Here is a 19,371-nt window from a genome sequence, read left to right as displayed (position 1 = left end):
AGCTTGGTAAATCTTAAAGAAGGCAAGTGAATTGACTTTATTTTCAGAGGACATCAATGCTGTCCAAGGGATTTCTGTCCTCAGCTGGTGAGAATTAAGGTAGGAGACTAAAACTGATGTGACTTTTCCCAGAGTGATTAAAATCTTGCTTTGGGAATTACAGGAACGTGTCCCTGCACACAGCAAGGGCTGTTTGTCTGCAGGAAGAGGAGCATGAGGTCCACATTAGCTGTGCCACCCAGGTGGGGATGTACTTTTCTCCAGGAGGGAATTTATACTTTAAACACATTAGTGTGCTGGAGTTAAAAGCATATGTGTTTGTATATAAAACACATGCAACACTCTGGCACAGATAAAATGCCAGGCCTTCCATTCACGAAGAAGCAAAACATTAAAACATTTGTCAAGGAGGGGACATGGCAACAGTTGTCCTAAATACGACTGGCTTTGTAAGTGAGCCTGTCCTGCTCTTGGCTTACCCAGGATTGCCATGTGCTGGGGCTTGTGGCAATCCTCAGCAAAAGCTTTGTTTGCAGAGCAGAAGTTTATCTGCAGGTTTGTGGGTCATGCTGAGTTTTGAATGGGAAATGTGGTCAGCACCCAAGTTATATTCTCCATTGACCTGTCAGCAAAACCACTCCAACCATGTTCTGACCTTTTCCTCTGCATACCCTTTCTGGGTGTCCCAACCCTCTGGTTTATTTAATCCAAGGTGTAAATCTTGGTCACGTTGGTTCCTCATCTCAAAACCACACTTTGGAAGGGGAAAAAGAAATACCAAGAAGGGGAATTACGTGACAGCGTGCTGCTGGTAGGTCCCAAGGAGCTGCCTGTCAGTTCCAGTTGTTCACCAAACCCTGGAGGGCCTGCTGTCCTTGAGAGGAGGCAGCTGGGTCAGCTGAGCAGCGTGTCCCAGTGACACAGCAGCTCGTCACCGTCCGGCTGGGGAGGGCTGGAGGCCAGGGCTGTGCAGCTCCTTCCTGCCTCAGCCTCGGTGCTGGAGTCACAGCTCTGACTTTATGGTCACAAGTGGGTAGTGAGATCATCTTCTCATGAGGTAGATGAGGAAAACTGTAATCATAGACTTGATAGGACTAAAAATTGCTTGGTCTTGGACAGTCTGTCTCTTATTGTAATGCTCGGCCTCAGGATTTCAGGACAATTTTTTTCCCTATTATTTTTGGTACTGATGTCCAACCCACTGTCCTTCCTCATGAAAAACCTCACCTCTGCACCCTTTTTCTAACTGCTGTTTCACAGAAATATTTTGATTGTAATCTTCCATCATCCCCACCAAAAAAAAGGAAAAAAAGCCCAAACAGAAAACCAAGCACATAAACAAAACCCACTGTACAAATAGGATATGATCTAACTTGGCAAAGCAAGTGTTGGCAGTGGTGTGTCCTTTCTGGGTGTTGTCAGCTGCAACCTACATTCTTTTTGCTGCCACTTGACTGTGGCTCCCAGCAGTGGCCCTCATGGGATTGCAGCAGAGACATGAGCAGTAACATCTGGACAGCAGGAGCAGGCATCATACCTTCAGGAATGCTGGGGGAGTGCATGCCTTGGCACTCCTTTTTTTTTTTTTTTGTACCTTTGGAAGTATCTAATTGGCTGTGCAGCCAGAAACTGCTGGTGCTTTTACATGATGTTCTGGGATGTGTGTACCAGGGAGATGGGGCAATCCCACAAGTGGCAGGCAGGGAATGGGAGAGGGAGTATGTGGGCTAAAGTACTTTTAAACCTTTCTTGTCGTCTTTCCTTGTGTCCCAAGCAGGTTCTCTCCTGTGACATGCCGCTCATATTTGATAGTTTGCTTTTCTCCCCTATCTCAAATCATTGGGCAGATCATGCTGCAATATGGAGAGGGGATGTGGATTAATACTGGCTGGGTATAAATGTTAGTCCTTAATTTCAGTGCTAAGAAACTGCCAGGTGAGGAAGTGAGAGGAGGAAGGAGGAAGTCACTGTGATCAATTCCAGATCTGGGAAGAATTATCAGAGCTGAGGTGCTTGGGCTTTCCCATGGTGTTACAGCCCATGCCAAGGTTTAAAGTTGCTGGATTTAATCTCTCCTTTTTGTATCCTCACTAAGGATGAGTAATGGGATTAGCACTGTAAGTGGGAATATGAGCTGTGTTGGGAGCTGTACTTCTAAAGACTGGCATGCCCCTGAGACATGCCATTTGAAATCTTAGGATTTGCCAGAAATATTGCTGGTAACTTGATCCTGCACATAAATTAATTCATTGTGATCCTGACAGAGGTGGTGTGTGCCCCTCAATCGCTTAGCTCAAGACTTTAGTCATTGAAAAACTGGGAATTCTGGTGCTTTGAAGCAATTGATTCTTCTTGATGTCTGGACTTCTGTGGAGTCCAGGTTCACGTTGTTTATGTGGGTTTTGCTGGGTTTCCCTTGCACTTTCCAAGCAGTGTGGCTGCTGTGCAGCGAGCTAGGTCTGTTTTTGGGAGACCCAAATCCCTGTTTCTACCTCTGCTCCTGCCATCCCCATACATGGCTTTCCTTTTCTGTGAAACTGGTGGTGTGAGATGTGCTCAGCACCCAGAGGGGCTTTGCTGTCTTTGGCTGGAAGGGTGGAGATGTGGGGGCTGTGTTTGGAGTGCACGATCTCCTGTGCTGCTCCTTCCCTCTGTCATGTTGGCTTCCAGCACTGTGGGAATGTGACACCAGCATGGCAGCCTGGTGACAGCCAGCACTGTGGGCCTTCCTGAAACTTCTACATCCACTTTTTAGGGTTCCAGCTGTCCCCAGTGCAGTAAAGATCAGTAAAGTATTTTCAACACTTGGTGTTGAAGGAAGGGGAGAAGGAAGGTGTCTGTAAATCAGGCCCTGTGCAGGGCTGTTGGTTTGTGTCTGTTCCTCTGTGTTGTGTTGTGGAACCCCTTCTTCCTGGCATCGAGATGCTGAGCACATCTCACTCCAGAATCCTCCTTTTTTAGCTTACAGTGCTCATTATTAGTGATCAAGCATCATAAATAACTGAACTTTTCCATCAGACTGCCTTTTGCTGCAGCACCAGGACTTAACTTTTAGCTGTTGTTAAAAGGATGGTATTTGGCCTCTCAGTATCTGACTGAAATGGTTGGAGTAGGAGAAAGTTGTGACCTTTCCCCTTTTTACCTGAGGTGCTGAGAAATTTGATGGATTATCTTGAGGACTAATGGATTTTAATGGTTTATGATCTCATCTGCTGTGGCCTGCTTTTAGAAAGAAGAAAGAGCTATTGGACAAAAATGGAAAAGCAGCAGTACACCAAATGAATTACATGTAGTAGGAAGATATTTTAAAAATAGTGACACACCTAATGGAGACTCAAATGAGAATAATTTCTCAGAAGTTTAGAATTATGCAATAAAGCCTATGAATAACGAGAAAATATTTCCCAGCACTGAATAGTGGAGAACAACACAAGCAGGTGAGTGAGCAAGGTTCTGGGGACGCAGCTGCAGAGGGGTCTTTGCATAGTGATGCAGCTGGTTTAGAGGTCCCTTCTCCTTGGGTTGGACCCATGAACAGGGTATTGGGGACTCTGCCTGCTGCTGGATTGCCCCTGAGTTACCCCTAAATTCTGTCCTGCTGTAGCTGTGCTGTGATGGTCCTTGGGCAACCAGCGAGACACAGAACCTCAGACCATGTGCAAACTGTGCTGCTTGATGTAAAGTCATAAATGATTCATAAAGTCTGCCTAGATTTGTTAGGGAGGTTAATTAAAGCTGAAGGTGAGTGCTGTGCCTTGGATGACTTCTCAAGACTGAGAGAACTGTTGTTGCTCCTCTGCCCAATATTTTTGTTTCTTCTTCTGTATTTCTGCCTGGTGGCTGTTCTGTTCCTCTCTGGGCCAAACCCAGGTCTCTGGTGTGCACTGGGCTTGCTTTTGCACTGCTCTTTCCTTCCTGGGGGGCATTGCCTCAGTTCTAAGCACATCTGTGTCTCTGCTTCACTTTGAGGAAGCTCTGCCCAGCATCTCATTGTGATGGCCCTTGGAATGTTTCCATGTGGGAAGTGCCACCAACTTGCCTACTTGGCACCAGTCAATGAATATATTTCTTTACAACTGTAAACAGAAAAAGTGGCACAATTTCCTGTGTTTTCTGCCAAGTTATGTTGGGTTCATGTAGGAGACAGAAAATACTCTTGTTGGTAATCTCCAGATCCTGGAGATAGAGAAGGGCAGTTCCTGTGTTGTGTGCTCAGTGATAGACCTAAAACATGAACTGTCAGGATCATCCCTTTGCAACTCCAGCTCTACAGCTATGGAAAGACTTTTGTTTTGCTGGTAATAACTGGTTGTTGAGGTTTATTGATATATTGTCACTGTTAATTGAATGGAAATAGAAGATTTTTTGTTGTTTGGTTATTGATCAATGCTTTGAAGTCCCCACAAGAGCCTGTCCCACTGTCTCTTTTACCTGCAGTTGCACACACAGGTGTCTGCAGGCAGATTTCCATACCTTGCATATGCAAAGCTGATAGCCTGATAGCAGCTACTGAATGTGAGCAGGGGTGGATTTGCTGTAATCAAGTGTTCAGACAGCTGAAAATGAAGCCCTGCATTTGCCATCCTTTAATTTAGTGGTCCTGCATTGATGTCAGCATTTGCCTTTGGGAAATTAAACTAATCTGTGATTTTCCTTCCCATCCCTTAAAAAAAACTAGCTGTAGGAGGAAGACAAGAGGAGTTGGAAGGAAAATGCAGTGATGGACTGGACATGATGGTATTTGGCACGCTGTTACAAAGATGCATGGTGAATAATTAAGGTTTAATTGTGCTCAGCAGAGCTAAAGCTGTGCTTGTGGTAGGGAAAGGCAGCATCCGTCCTGCCCACACAATTCTGGTTTCACACGGGCTTTGGGAGGCAGCTGGGGGGTTCCTGCCCCTTCTCTCTGCTCAGGGAGGCTCAGAGCAGCCTTTTCTCTGTGCCTGGCATCTCCCCTGGCACCGTGTGCTGGCACTGGGGGTTGCAGCAGCTTTGCTGTTCGTGGTAGCTGAGAGTCATCCCACGCTCGGCGTGTTCTGTGCCCTCAGGAAAGGGACCCTCACTGGCAGGGTCTGGGCATCCTTCACATTTTCTGCTCAGCCCATTGACCAGCCCAGCCATTTCTAGCCCCACACTTGTAGGAGGGTGTGGATGAAAGCTCTCCCCTGTTGCAGACTCCAGTGTGTGCATGACATTATTAGATTCTCCCACATCCCCCACATTTTGTTTTGAATTTCACTTAAATTTCTAAAGGAGTGTGTTCTTACTGTTACTTTTGGGATCAGTGCCTTGTCTTCAAAAAAACTTCAGTATCGTGGGATTTATAAACAGGCAATTGGATCCTCTCCCCCTGGCGCATAACTTGGGAAAAAAGGTAAAAAAGTCCCTCTGGAGAGTTGTTGTTGTTGTTGTTTATCTTTGAAAATATAAGGAGAACAAAAACATAATAGTCCCTGAACCAGTTGTGTCTGTGTTTCTCTCTTTATAACTTTATAACGCATTAATTTTTTTTTTCAAATATGCTAAAGAGCATCTTCCTGCAACCATTACTTGTAAATCATTCATTGCTTTAGAGGTATTTCTCAAAAGCAATATAAATTGCTGTAACACCATAGGAGCAGGGTCTAGCTCCTGCTTTCAAAAGTTGTTGTTTGTTTTATTTAAGATTTGAAACCTCCTTTTTTATCTGTATTATATTTGCACCTCTTCAAGCAGGTTTTCTCGGCAGGAATTTTCACGGGATAAATAAATCTTGTTCCCACCTCAGCAAATCTCCTGTAGAGGTGGGTGATCTCTTGGATGAAACCAGACTAAAATTGATTAAAGAGTCCAGGATTGGCTAAGAGTCATTAGTTATGCATACTTGTTCATGGCTGGTGCACAGCTTATAATTAGGCAGCTTGAACAAAAACAAAAGTAATATTTTAAGCAGCTGTCCTGAAACAAAAAATTAGAATGACAATATTACAGTAATAGCTGGAATAACTGGTTGTGGGAGTTTTGAGAGAGACTGACTTTCCACCCATGTGTGAGTTTAGCTGTAGAGCATTAAACTGTGTTCAGGTGAGCTGTGAGGGCTTTAACACTCAGGGAACCTGGACCTGCTGACTGCAGGTGGGATTGGCAGCTCTTCCCAGGGCTGTCCAGGTCTGCCCCAGCACCTGTGGTGGGAATTGCTGCCCTGAGCACTTGCCAGCCTCTACAGCAATAAGAAAATACTTGATAGTCTGTTATGTGTGTTTGCTTTTTTTTTTTTTGGGCACCCTAATTTAAATCTTTAAAAGTGCATGCTGTGCGTTTGTAGGAAAAGCACTTTAATGTGTTGGTCTGGAAATGCAAAATCCCCTTTGTACTAGACAGCCCTGAGGATTCTCAAAGGTGTCTGACTTGATAGACAGGTGTCTGTCAGCCTCAAAAAGTATAAGAGGGACTGATTAATCCAGACACTGTGTATTTGGCTGAGAAAATTGCCATTTGACCTGTCCAAGGAGGTGCTGCCTTATTAAAATACAAAAAGATCTGACATTCCATAAGCATGATCTGGTAAGAGCTTAAACAAGAAAGATGACAAGAAATAACTAGAGGCATGTGAAAAACCAGCTTTAGCCTAACCCAAATTTTCAGCTCTTTCGACTGAGCCTTGGGAATTGCCTCTACAAACGACTGATTACATATGCAGTTCTGTTAATTAAAATTAAAAATTATGTAGGAAGTCAAAAGATATAGCTACTTGTTTAATTAAGCTAATGAAGTCCCTAGGTAGCTTTTATATTTGCTTTGCTCACTGCAAGTGTCTGGCCTGTTCTGTTTTTGAGGCCATGTCAGCACTGACATGCCTCAGAAAAAGGCTGTACTTCTAGGATGGTTATGGATTGTGCCTGTGGGGAAGGAAGGACAGGGCAGCAATGGCAGAAGGGATGTTCTAGGCTCCAGGGTAAACAGAATAATCTTTTGTGTCTGATCCAAACACAATAAAAAGATTCCCACTGATTCTGATGTGCTTCAGATCACACTTCCAAACTGGATTATCTGTTAGGGTATCGGAGGGGGAAAAAAAAAACTTGTGTTTGTGAGATGTAGTGCTCTTGCCAGATTCAGTTTTGAAGATATCTTTTCATCCTGGAGGCCCACCTTATCTACCTCATCTTGATTTTGGAGAGTGAGCGACTTGCAGGCAGGCACCCTTTGGATGTGCCTCTTCCCATCCTTTCCTGGGGCAGGCTGGGCTCTCTCGAGGCCAAGTCACTCTACCTGCTCTGCAGGTTCAGTGGATGCTTCAGCTGGGTGTTGATATGTTGCCTGAGAGATTACCCTCCTTCTGCATTTGTTTTCCAAACCTCTTCCATTGATGAATCACGCACGGCCAGTTTTTATTACATGTGTGAAGGCATGTGATTAAGGAGCCCTGTTTTGCTCTCCCTGCGTGTGCTCTGCTCCTGTGCTGAGTTATTTGTTGTAATGCAGAGAAGGGGAGTCAGTAACACCTGGCCTGTGGTTGGGAAGGATGTCAGCACAGCCCTTTTCTGTGAGATGGTTCACTGGGGCCCCTCCTTGTGGGAAGCCAGTCCCTGGCAGCTCCCTTTGAAGTCACGTGGAGCAGCAGGATCCCAGCAAGTTCAGGCATGGGGCACCCTGTGAGTGCTTTGGGTTAGGAGCACAGTGTCCTGGCTGGGGCCTGTGCCTCACAGGGGAGGTGTAATGGAGCCATGGCTGAACTCCTCATCCTTGCCTGCCCCTTCCCAGCTCACCTGCCAAAATCCTCCAGTGCTCATTTTCCCTGGTTGGGCTGTGAAGTTCAGCAGAAGTTAAAGTGTGTGTTTAGCTCTGGGCCAAAATCCTGTGCTGTTCTCACAGGTACAGCTGAGCTCCAGCAGTTGATCTTTTCTACCCCTTGTGCTGTGGACAAACGTGCTGCCTTCATTTCCTTGAGGGTGACTAAAGGATTTACTACACTGATAAGCACACTTTCCTCTCCCAGTGAGCTAAAACTTGTCCAAGTTACCTCTAAACTAGCCAGAAAGTCTGTGTTTTTCCCCCTGGTGCTTCCCTGGGGGACCAGGCTGAGGATGAAAGTGCTGGAGAGGGGGTACTGTGATGATTGTTTACAGATCTGCCTGTCAGTGATATGATTCTGCACACCCCCAGTTTAGTTTGATTTATTCTGAGATCGCTGCACCTCACAGCAGTGACAGCATCAGGCATGCATAGAATTTCATAATTCTCCTTTGCTCCCAATACAACAGGACTTTCCTTTGGCTTTGATACTAAACCTTCCAGGCATAAGCTTGTGATTCCCTAAAATAAGTTATCCCATGGCAGATCTTTGGCATTAGGAAACTTTGTACATATTATCCTTTGATGATTGTGTTAAATACATATGGATGGTTACATTCCTGTATCACTTCTCTTATGCTGTGGTGTAGGAGTTCCCCCTGAGCATCACCTGTGCTGCCTTCAGGCTGTTGAGCTTCTCTGAGCCTCTCCTGCTTTCTTTAAGAATGAATATCAGCTGCTTTGTTGGCCCAAACTGATTTCATGGTCTACTTTGGACTTTATCAACTCTGTCAAGATTAATACTGTGACACCCTGTTTCTCTGTAGAAATATCGGGGTTTTGCCTTTAAATGTCAATGCTGGGAAATGAAAAACAGAGCAGAAGTGAGGAGCAAAACTTGGCGTCTGTGTGGTGCTCGTGTTCCACCCCCGCTGCTGTTGGGAGGCTGGATCCCGAGGGTGTTTGCTGGTGCTGGGAGGTGCTGGCATCCCTGGAGCTGTGCCAGCACGGAGCCAGGCCTTGGGCTGCCAGCCCAGCTCGGGTTATCCCTTCCATGGCTGGAGGGCCAGTCCTTTGGCAGCTGCTCCCTTTGGAAGTGCTCAGGTCTTGTTGAGTAGCAGAACACAGTGAGAAGCCCTCTCTGTCTGTGGAAGCAGGTGCTGGGGCTGGAAGTGCTTTGGTGACTGGACCGGTTGAAGGAGGGCTCGTCGGGATCTCTCGCTGGTCACAGTGACCCCAAGAAAGGTTAGAAAGTCTCTTTTCCCAGCCCAGCGCTTGAAGGAGGAGTAGGGCTCTTCATTTCTCACTCTCAAGGTTGTTTATTGCATCTTATCTATAAAAAATTTTCTCCTGTCCTGCCGAGGTCCTCTCAGCAGGACAGTCCAGGCACTCTGCCTGCCCCAGGGCAGTGTTATGTCTTTATACTAAAATCTACATATACAATATTCACAATTACTTCCCAATGCCTATCACCTATGTTAGACAGTGAGCTTCTGAACCAATCTGTAAGTGCCAATATCACAGCAGAAGATGGAGGCCAAGAAGGAGAAAGGCTAGACATGCCCAGATCCCTCCATCTTGCCCCCTGAACCCCCATACCAAAAACCCTAAAATCTACTTTTCCACCCTGTGGTATACTATTATTATACCTAAACTGTTGTGGCTTGCTGACCTTCATATAAGGTTGGTAACTTGCTCCACGGGTCATAATCAAAACCACAGGGGCATCTTGGGCTCTGTGCCAGGGTCTCTGAGCCCCCTGGCAGGGGTCTGGGCCATCTTGGACAGCCAGAGGGATGTTTTGGGTTCCCACAAGGGCTGATATCAGGAGTTCCTCTTTTTGAGGACACAGTGGAGTGCCAGACTTCTGCTCTGTGGGTCTCTGGTTTTAGCTGGCTCTGCGTGCCCAGCTCTGGGCTGCAGTTGCTGTGTCAGGAGAGTTTCCCACAGCGTGTGCTACATCTGTGGCCGCACTGCGAGGCTGGGAGCGGTGCTGAGGGTGTGAAGGTGCTGCTGAGGGTGTGAAGCAGGGGCAGGAGCACCAGGGGCTGTGCTGAGAGCTGCCTGAGGTCACCCCCAGGGCCTGAGCTGTTCACACCCAGCTCAGCTCGCGGGGCTGCACGGACACTGCGGCTCCAGCGAGTGTGAGCAGCTCACAGGCGTCAGCTGCTGCCAGCGCGGGGCCAGTCTGGAGCGTGGCCATGGCTCTGGGTGCCCCCATGATGGTGGGAAGCACGTCCTGTCAGGCATGTGGAGGGGAGCTGCTGATGTTTCTCAGGCCAGCTCAGCTCTGTGGTCAGGCATTTTCCTTTCAGGTTTTTAGGTCAGGCGTTATTTTCTGTTTCGGGCGCGTTCCACGTCTGAGAGTTACCTCAGGTACTGAGATGGCTGCTACTTAGCTGGTCAAATTCATCCTTAAAGGAGATCAAGCAAGTCCAAAAGCCACTTTTCCCTGTGCTCTGTTATTATTTCATTTCATTTAATTTCATGGTATGTTATCTTATGTTGTTCTGTTGCTATCAATTTAAGACTAGAGAAACCCTTAAGACTGTCTGGTTTAAACCCTTGTCTAGGACAAGAATTCCCCATTGGTCCTGCATCCATCAGCATTGGTGTGCCAAGGTTTCAGCAGCTCCTGGCAAGCTGGGGCTTCAGCCTCATTTGGAGCCTTTCAGCTGTAATTTTTAATTAGATCCCCCTTAGATGTTCTGTAGGAAGACATTGAGTGTAGCTCAAGTCCTCTTGGCTGAGTGCTCTTGGACTGTGGTACAACATGAGCACAGCTGCTGGCTAGGTGTAGGGATTTGACTGGTCTTTAATCTTGGAGTCTGGAGGGGAGAGAGATTGTTTATAACCCTCATAAATCTCCTGCTATTGCTTTCTGAATGAGTTTGTTTCTGTTGTGTGAGACTGCTGTAGGCAGAGGACTGTGCTAGGGCCAGAGGAATCCTCTCTGCAGAGATGGAGAACAAGGTGTGTCAGGACTTTGGGCCAGATTTTGTCTGCGCCCTGTGTCAAAGGTGGGTGATGCTTTTGTTGGTGTCCCTGGCCTCATCCCAGGTGCTTGAGTCCTGACAATCCTTTGCTTTTAAGACTGAACAAGGAATGCAGGATTTATTCCACATGCCAGCAGAGATACTGTGTGTCAGAAGAAGGGAGGAAGGATCCTCTTTGTCAGTGTGGAAGCAGGAATGTGACATACCCTGTATGGAGACTGGCAGGAGAATGAAAAGCACTGAAAAATTATTTTGGAAACCTACATAAGTAAGGATTTATCCATAAAACCTGAATTCTTGGTGTCCCATAAATCAATTTGCATGATTATATGTTATTATATATCATTATATATTTTGGAAAGGACCATCTCTTTACAAAGCTGCACATCTCTCCAGGGAACTGAAATTTAGGCAAAAATGATGCATGATAATGCTGGAGTTGAAATCTATTTGGGAATTGTCTTCAATATTAATGGAGACGGAGGGCTGTTCAAACACAGCTTCCTAAAACCAGTGTAATGTGCAGTGCAAACAAGGACAAAAATTAATATTGAGTCAAGACTAAATATTTGCTTTAAAATTTCCATGTGAGATTGAGTTTAATTTATTATTTTTTAGTGGAGAATGTAGTGTCCATAAAATCAGCATTTTGGTAGGATTTTCCCAAGCAGTTGTAGCCTCCCTGTTTTGTGTTAACTGATAAAAGTGTGTGTGGCACCTTACAACCATAGCTGGAATCACGTGAATGAGATGTTTGCTCATTCTTTTTCCTAAAAATATTTCTTCTGCTCATCATAACAAATCCCCAGCAGTTTAAATAATGATTTCTCTACTTCTGCAACAAATTGTGGGCTAGGGAAATGTATGGCTGGCTGTGCTTCTCCTTCACTTACCCCAGAAAGCTGTTTTATCTGGGTTGTGTCAGCATTGTGCCTTAACTCTGCAGAGTCAGCCCAGCTCAGACATCTCCTCCCGCCTTCTCTTTAGGGTTCACCTTTCTGTTTTTTCAGTATTTTAACGTTATTGCCTGTTGGGTTCGTGGCATCAGCATTTTTTAGAAACCAGGAGCAAATGCCTGGGTCAGGGGTGGTCCATAGCCCTGGCCTGGGGACCTCAGGTTGATTTTTAGGGGTTTGTTTCAGTGATGTGCTGGGTGTTTATACTTTGCTCAGGTTGATGTTGGGGTTTTATTTCAGTGATGTGCTGGGTGTTTGCACTTTGCTCAGGTTGATTTTTGGGGGTTTGTTTCAGTGATGTGCTGGGTGTTTACACTTTGCTCAGGTTGATGTTGGGGGTTTGTTTCAGTGATGTGCTGGGTGTTTGCACTTTGCTCAGATTTATTTTGGGGGTTTGTTTCAGTGATGTGCTGGGTGTTTACACTTTGCTCAGGTTGATTTTTGGGGGTTTGTTTCGGTGATATGCTGGGTGTTTACACTTTGCTCAGGTTGATGTTGGGGGTTTGTTTCGGTGATGTGCTGGGTGTTTACACTTTGCTCAGGTTGATGTTGGGGGTTTGTTTCAGTGATGTGCTGGGTGTTTACACTTTGCTCAGGTTGATGTTGGGGGTTGGTTTCAGTGATGTGCTGGGTGTTTACACTTTGCTCAGGTTGATTTTTGGGGGTTTGTTTCAGTGATGTGCTGGGTGTTTACACTTTGCTCAGGTTGATGTTGGGGGTTTGTTTCGGTGATGTGCTGGGTGTTTACACTTTGCTCAGGTTGATTTTTGGGGGTTTGTTTCAGTGATGTGCTGGGTGTTTGCACTTTGCTGAGATTTATTTTGGGGGTTTGTTTCAGTGATGTGCTGGGTGTTTACACTTTGCTCAGATTGATTTTGGGGGCTTGTTTCAGTGATGTGCTGGGTGTTTATACTTTGCTCAGGTTGATGTTGGGGGTTTGTTTCAGTGATGTGCTGGGTGTTTACACATTGCTCAGGTTGATGTTGGGGGTTTGTTTCAGTGATGTGCTGGGTGTTTACACATTGCTCAGGTTGATTTTTAGGGGTTTGTTTCAGTGATGTGCTGGGTGTTTACACATTGCTCAGGTTGATGTTGGGGGTTTGTTTCAGTGATGTGCTGGGTGTTTACACTGCAGAGGAATCAAAGGGCTCACAGGGTACAGGAGGCAGCCTGAGCTCATCATGCTGTGGTCGTACAGGAGGAGCAGGGAGGGTTTGGATCAGCAATCCATTAATTCGCCCAGAAATCTCTGTTTTCAAAATTCCTGTTCTGCACAGGTGATCCATACCCACGAGGTGTAAAGCTCCTGTTTGCTAATTTTAACCTTGAAATTTGTGGTAAATTCAGGGTGTGCCTTGTTACTTCTTTCTTTGTTTTTGTTTTTTAACTGAGATTTCTGTGTGACAGCCTGACTCAAACATCAGGAATCCTTAGCTGGTAAATAAAAAAAAAAAAAAAAAAAAACACAACGTCAAAAGCAAGACCTTTATTAAAAATGTATCTCAAAATGAAAAATCTACTCACCAAAAAAGAAATGCTGTATTTCAAGGACAGGCTGACTGATGCTGGGATTGAATCTCTGATCCCTAAAATTATGTTCTGTATCTCTATCTCTATCTAATTCAGATTAAACGACAAGAAGTCCTTAGGTAACAGCACTTAACAATTTTCTATTTCCTATGGTTTAAGGCCAAAAGGTGATTTATGTAAGAAATCAGCATTTGCCTCAGCAATGATGGTATTTTGAGAGACTGAAACAATTTCGCTGAGATAAAATATAATAGAGAGGAAATATCCATGTAATTCTCGACACAGCTGCACACTGATATTTTCAGAGAATTCAGTGTTAGTCCTGCTTCATGTATCTCACGAATTGGAACACTATTAACTGTATTTTATTATTTTTTAAAATTATTTTTTCTCTAGCAAGGCTGAGTTTGTTCAGCACTTCCAGGAAAAACGTAGGACTCAATTTCCTTATTTTTATGGAGCCCTGAATGCTGAACAATTTGGGCACGAGATGCTTGATTTGATTTTTTTTTTTCAATTAAGGTGTGCATGAGAATATATACACCTTCAAATATTATCAAATTTCTGCCTCAAGGAAACCAATCTTCTAACATTTCCTTTGCTTTCTTTCAGGTGGATTTGGAGCCAGAAGGCAAAGTGTTTGTTGTCATAACTCTCACAGGAAACTTCACAGAAGGTAAGGGTTGTTTCCATTCGGAGCTGGACTGCTCTGTGTCCCTGCCATCAGTTCCAGAGCAGTGCAGACATTTGGATTCTTCAGGGGCCCCATGCTGGGGTGTGCCTGAGGTTTTCTGAGTGATGGGGGAAATCTGGAAGGGGCTGTTGGTGGCAGCTGGAGCTCTGTGTGCCCTCTGCTCTGATCCCAGACCTGGGGAGCTTGCTGGTTGTGTTCCCTCTGGTTTATTTCCCTGAAGCTGGCTTTCAGACAGGTGGTTTTTGTCACTGGTGCTTTTCACCTGGCTGCCTCTCCAAGGGCAAGCTGAGGAGAAAGCAGAGCATGTTTAAAATGGAACATGTTTAGAACATCTGGATGCTTTTTGTTCTGTAATTGTTCACATCTACTTCACGACCGTTTCTGTGTCCTGGGTTCACTTTGCACAGGAAGCTTGCAAGATTTTAGTGTGACAGCTGCCCCAAAAAAGTATCTGGGCAGACTTTTTTTTTGGTAACTACATTTTATAGTGTGATGGTTTTGATGTCCCTGTTGTTTATTGTGATACCAGTTATGAGTGTGCATGTGAGCTATGCTGCAGCGGCCCAGAAAATCTTTGTGTTTGTAACCAGAGAACAGGAGAGTGCCAAGATGTGCTGGGAAGGCCTGGAGGAATTTCTTGCAGGGATGAAAAGGATGTCAGGAATTGGCTTTAATTTCTTATGACAGAGCCAGGGATGGAAAGAGAAGAAACTGGAGTGCTTTTACTGACTTACATCCCGTTTGTATCCACGTGCAGGAGGGTCATGCTTGGCACAGTTTCCCAGTTTGTGCCATGCTTGGCCATTTAAAGCATGGTGGGCATGAGCATAAATGCAGTGTGTGTTTGACCTGTGCTGGTGGCTGAGCATGTTGCTAACAAGGTCTCAGAGATGAGAAATGCAGAACTCAGATGTTTGTACAGCTACTGCTTTCCAAGGGGAATGGGAAATGTTGGAAATAATTTACTTCTCTTTCCTCTGTTGTTCTTGAGGATGTGTAGACTTACAGAACAGGAACAGCAAAGGTGGCTCTTGGGTTTTTTCTTGTCTGGTTGTTCCCATGTATGGTCACATTTAGAGTTTCCAAAAAAAGTCTTAATCCATGGCAAGCCTGCTTGCAGATACTGACTTTTCCCTTGGGTAAAAGAGGTATTCATGAAGAATCAGGGGTTTCCCTGTGATACACAGAGAAGTCTTGTTCATAATATCATATTTAATTCTGCTTTTGTCTCTTTTGCTGGAAGTGTGGAGGCTCTGAATGGTATTTGAAATTTTAAGGGTTTTTTGGAAAAAAAAGTCTGAGAATAATTCACGACTTGAAAGCTCAAAATCAGCTTGCCCCTCATTCCCCTGATCTGGAGGGCAGCCACTGCTCCTTATGACTTCTTATGCTGAGCTGGTTGTTTTGGTAATGGAAATAGCTAAATTTACAGTGTCTCAGACACCATTGTCTACCTCTAGTAAAGTAGAAGTCCAAAAAGTGGGCAAAGAGAGGGAGGAAGTAGGGGGGATAAGAAGAAAAAATAGCAAAACACAAAAAACTCCCAACAAAACAATTGAGACTAGGGTTTTAGGCCCACCTGGGACTGCCTTATTTTGTTTGTCCTGTTTTGCTTACTCAAAACAGGCAGTCCTAGTGGTGCTTGGACTTTACCTTTTAGGAGTGGTGGTTTTTTGGCTTGATTAAAAGTTCTCACCAAAACCTGAATTTGGTTCTGCTCACCTACAGCAGGGATGGGGGAGCAGGGTGTGGCTCCTGTGAGTCTGACAGAGGCGTTTGAGACTGTCAGGATTTGAGGGCAGTACAGCAAACATGCAGCTGCAAAGGGATCAGTTCTGTGCAGGTTCCCATGTGGCTCTTCTGTCCATCACTGCTACCCTGCTGTTCTGAGGCAGGGAGATCTGCCTGTTTGATGTGTTAAAAATACATGTAGTTCTTCAGCAAAAGAAAGGAACAGAGCAATAGGAAGTGAGGGAGACCTAGAGAAATTATACCTGCCTCTCTTTATTTTCTGTGCTTGGATATACTTGCTGTGCTAAGCTGTATTTGATTATATTAACTACCCTCATTCAGCTGACATTTCCTGTGTAAAGCACCCAGTGCAAAATTAAAATGAAAATCTCCTTACCTTGGGAGGAGATTACCTCTCACAGAAATCACAGAGTATCTGAGCTGGAAGGGACCCACAAGGGTCAGCCAAGTCCCACTCCTGAACTCCCCAGGGCGACACATCCCTGGTGGCCCTGGCAGCCAGCTGGGGTGGAGGGAAGCACCCTCATCCCCAGGCATCTCCTCACTGACCCAGGAGCTGTTTCAGTCCAGGCGGTTTTATAGAGAAGGTGAGGACTGACTTCTGCCTGCCAGGCTTCAGGCATTGCTTAGGGATTGATTTCCTGCCTTTTCTCAAATTAATTTATTTACTCTTTTCTGGGTTTTCTTTATTTCACCCTTTTAGGGTTTTTGTTTTCAAGTCATCAAATTTTTTCCAAGTCGTACGATTCCCTTTGAAAACTCTTATTCCTTTTACTCTGGATATAAATATGATTTTTTCCCCCCAGAAGGGTGTCTTTAGCATTTCTTAGCTCTCTCTCTGTCTCTGTGTCTCCTTGCTTCTGCTCTCTTAAAAATAGTGAATGTGCCTTCTCTGAGGTGTGTTTTTGCAGTGGATGTGAGGCACGTTGTCAGCTGAGGAGCTGGAACAGGAGCAGGGTGTGCAATGTGTGGGACCCCACCAAGCTCTGCCCAGCCCTGGGGACTGCAGGAGCTGTGGTTTAACAGAACCCAGGGAGGCCTGCTTCCCTCCTTCCCTGTGATCCATGTGTGTGCCAGGAACTCTGGGATAATCCACAAGATCTCAACTCTGGCAGGCCCTCTTTAAAGAGTGAAAATCTGCATTTTTGCTCTCTTACACACACAGGGCTCTTGAGGTGCCCCAGAGGGTGTTGCTCAGCTGGTGACATGAATTCAGACCTGCTCTCCAGTGCTTGTTGCTTTTCCCACTGAATGCTGCTTTCAGCTGTGAAAGAGCAAACCCTGAGTTAACTTTTGGGCAGTATATGTTTGATTGGAAATCAAAAGCCTTGCAGTGAGTGTGGTGAACCCCTGCTGTGGTTTGTGCCTCTGGGCCCCTGTGAGATGTTAGAAGAGATTGCCCAGAGCTGGTGGTGGTGCTTGGGCCGGGCTGTTTGGCTGCAGCAGGGTCAGGCTGGACACGGGGAGGCCCCAGGTGTGTTCCTGGATGGATTGAACCTCTCCCCTGGCAGCACTGGAGTCCCAGAGCAGCCCAGTCCCCTCACAGCTTTGCCTGCAAGGTGCCCTCAGTTTGCCACCTCTCTTTCTGTTTGCCCTGCTTAATTCTGAGCAAAGCTAATTAAATTAATACAAATGAAGTATTTGACTGAATTAATTAATGAAGCAAGCCCTGTAGAAAACAGTGTTTCTATTTTAGTGCTTTGAACTCTTGAAATTTGCCTTTTTTTTTTCCCTGTTGTCACTCAAAGTGATAATTTTGGCTTGAAATTCAGTTTTAATTTCATCATTCTAAAGTAAGGAATGGTTGTTTTTTTTCTCTCAGTGTCAGTAAAGACAATGACAAATTTGAGTTCTGGGCAAGAAATAGAAAGACAAGAATATTGAAAAGCCAAGTGAGTCTGTAGAGTGGATATAGCACCTGTTACTTAATATTTCATGTTGGTAGGGTTTGCAGCAGCAAGGAACCATAGAATCATATTGGAAGGGACCTTTAGGATCATCTTGTTCCATCCCCCCAAGGGGAAAGCTGAACCTGCTTGCCTACAGGTAACCTAAGAAGCAGGTTCAGGAAGCCCAAACCTGTTTCTGGACCAGGAAATGCTTCTTTGTTTTGCAGCTGGCACATTCAAATGATTTGTCCTCAAACACAGAGACTCCTGGTCTTTTGCTGTCATTTTTCTTAGAATACATTTTTCTAACACAAAGTTTTTTTTAAAGAAATAATGTTTTCTCTGCCAGGTACCACTAAAGATCTGCAGCCCCTAAAGTGTCAAGTGGAACCTAAATATTGTGTTAACAAGATCCTTGCTCTGCACTATAATGTAGCTCCTCAGCCCCATAAAATTTCTATTGATAGGTTTGTTATCAGGTTCTTGCACAATAGGGAGGAAAAAGAGTTTTACCAGTTCTCTGTAAACTGCAATAATGACTGCTTTCAGCCCATCTGTTATAGTTAAGGGAATAAATACTGGAAACTAGGAAGTAGGAATTAAGAAATGCCTTGTTCTCATACCCTGTGTTTTGGACCACTCTTTTCTTTTGGTTTACTGGGTCTAGCAGGGTTTTAAAAATTGTAGTAGACACCACCTAGAAAAATTGCTGGTCCAAATATAGATCAGTGCAGAATAAGATAAATAAAGTTCTGCTGTCCTTGGTTCACAGTCTGAGGACATGGAAGCCTTTAATGTCTAGCCCAAAGTCTTGTGTGGCAGGAAATACACATTTCTACACTCTTGTATTTTTTTCCCAGTGTCTACAAGTTTTCCCAGTGCTTTACACTTGCCACACCTGTGTGCTGTAGGCAAGAGATTTCCAGATCCACTCCATGTTGGTCCAGCTCTGCATTTTCAGATGGAGATAGGTCAGGACAGTGTTGAGTCCCATGGGGGAGAAAATCCACCCTGAGTAGGTTGAGCCCTTGCAGGGACCAGGGATGTAATTCACAAATGCTGTGCATCTCTGTGGGGCAGGCAGGAGAACTTCAGTGGATCCCCAGCCTTGCTGAAAGATTTCAGTCAGGCTAAAAAAATAACATGCCAGGTTAAAAAATAAAAGGTTTCTAGAAGCTGATCTTGAAGTCCTGAGCAGGTATTGGTCTCCTGGAGTCACACTCTGCACACCCCAACAGAGGTTTATCAGCCAAGCAGGAGGAGCAAGAGAAGCTCTGTCCTTGTCATGAAGCCTCCATGAGTTCCTTTTTTTTTTGTATTTCAAAGTGAAACTTTCAAAATGTCCTCTTTGCATTTCACGTGTAAATATTGCTGAGAGAACCTGAGAGAACTTACACCAGGATATCTCACATATGCCTCTCTGCCTTAAAAAGAAAAAAAAAAAAAAGGGAACAAAACAAGGCAAGTTTGGTAAATTCTGAATTTTCACAGGGAAAAAAATATTTCAACAGGGAAGTAAACAAAGAAAGCTGTTTATTCCTGGTAGCAGGAAGAGCCAGACCCTTGGAAATGAAGTGATTTGCTTGGTGTTTATGGAGGGCCTATAATGCAGAGGCCGGAGGAGAACAGCACCCCAGACTGCCACATATCCACAGGACTACTTTTATTTCTCAGAAAATGATCCATGTGAGCCCCACAGCTATTGCAGTGTGTCAAAGGCCAGGAGGTTTTTGTCAGTAATTTGTGACTTGCCCAGATCTGCCAACTGCAGAGATAGCCAG

General features: G+C 45.0%; 1 protein-coding gene across 1 annotated transcript in view; it reads left to right on the top strand.

Moving 5' to 3' along the window:
• The window catches only part of PRKCH (protein kinase C eta), a 114,458-nt gene that overhangs the window by 13,980 nt on the left and 81,107 nt on the right, over positions 1–19,371 (top strand). The window contains exon 2 of the mRNA XM_058025971.1: positions 13,868–13,931. Coding sequence (XP_057881954.1) covers positions 13,868–13,931 — 64 coding nt within the window. The remainder of the gene's footprint in view (positions 1–13,867; positions 13,932–19,371) is intronic.

This window comes from Melospiza georgiana, chromosome 6 (genome assembly GCF_028018845.1).
Source record: "Melospiza georgiana isolate bMelGeo1 chromosome 6, bMelGeo1.pri, whole genome shotgun sequence".
Classification (NCBI taxonomy): Eukaryota; Metazoa; Chordata; class Aves; order Passeriformes; family Passerellidae; genus Melospiza; species Melospiza georgiana.
Note: the sequence above shows the minus strand (reverse complement) of the source record. Positions and strands in the feature narration are given on the sequence as shown.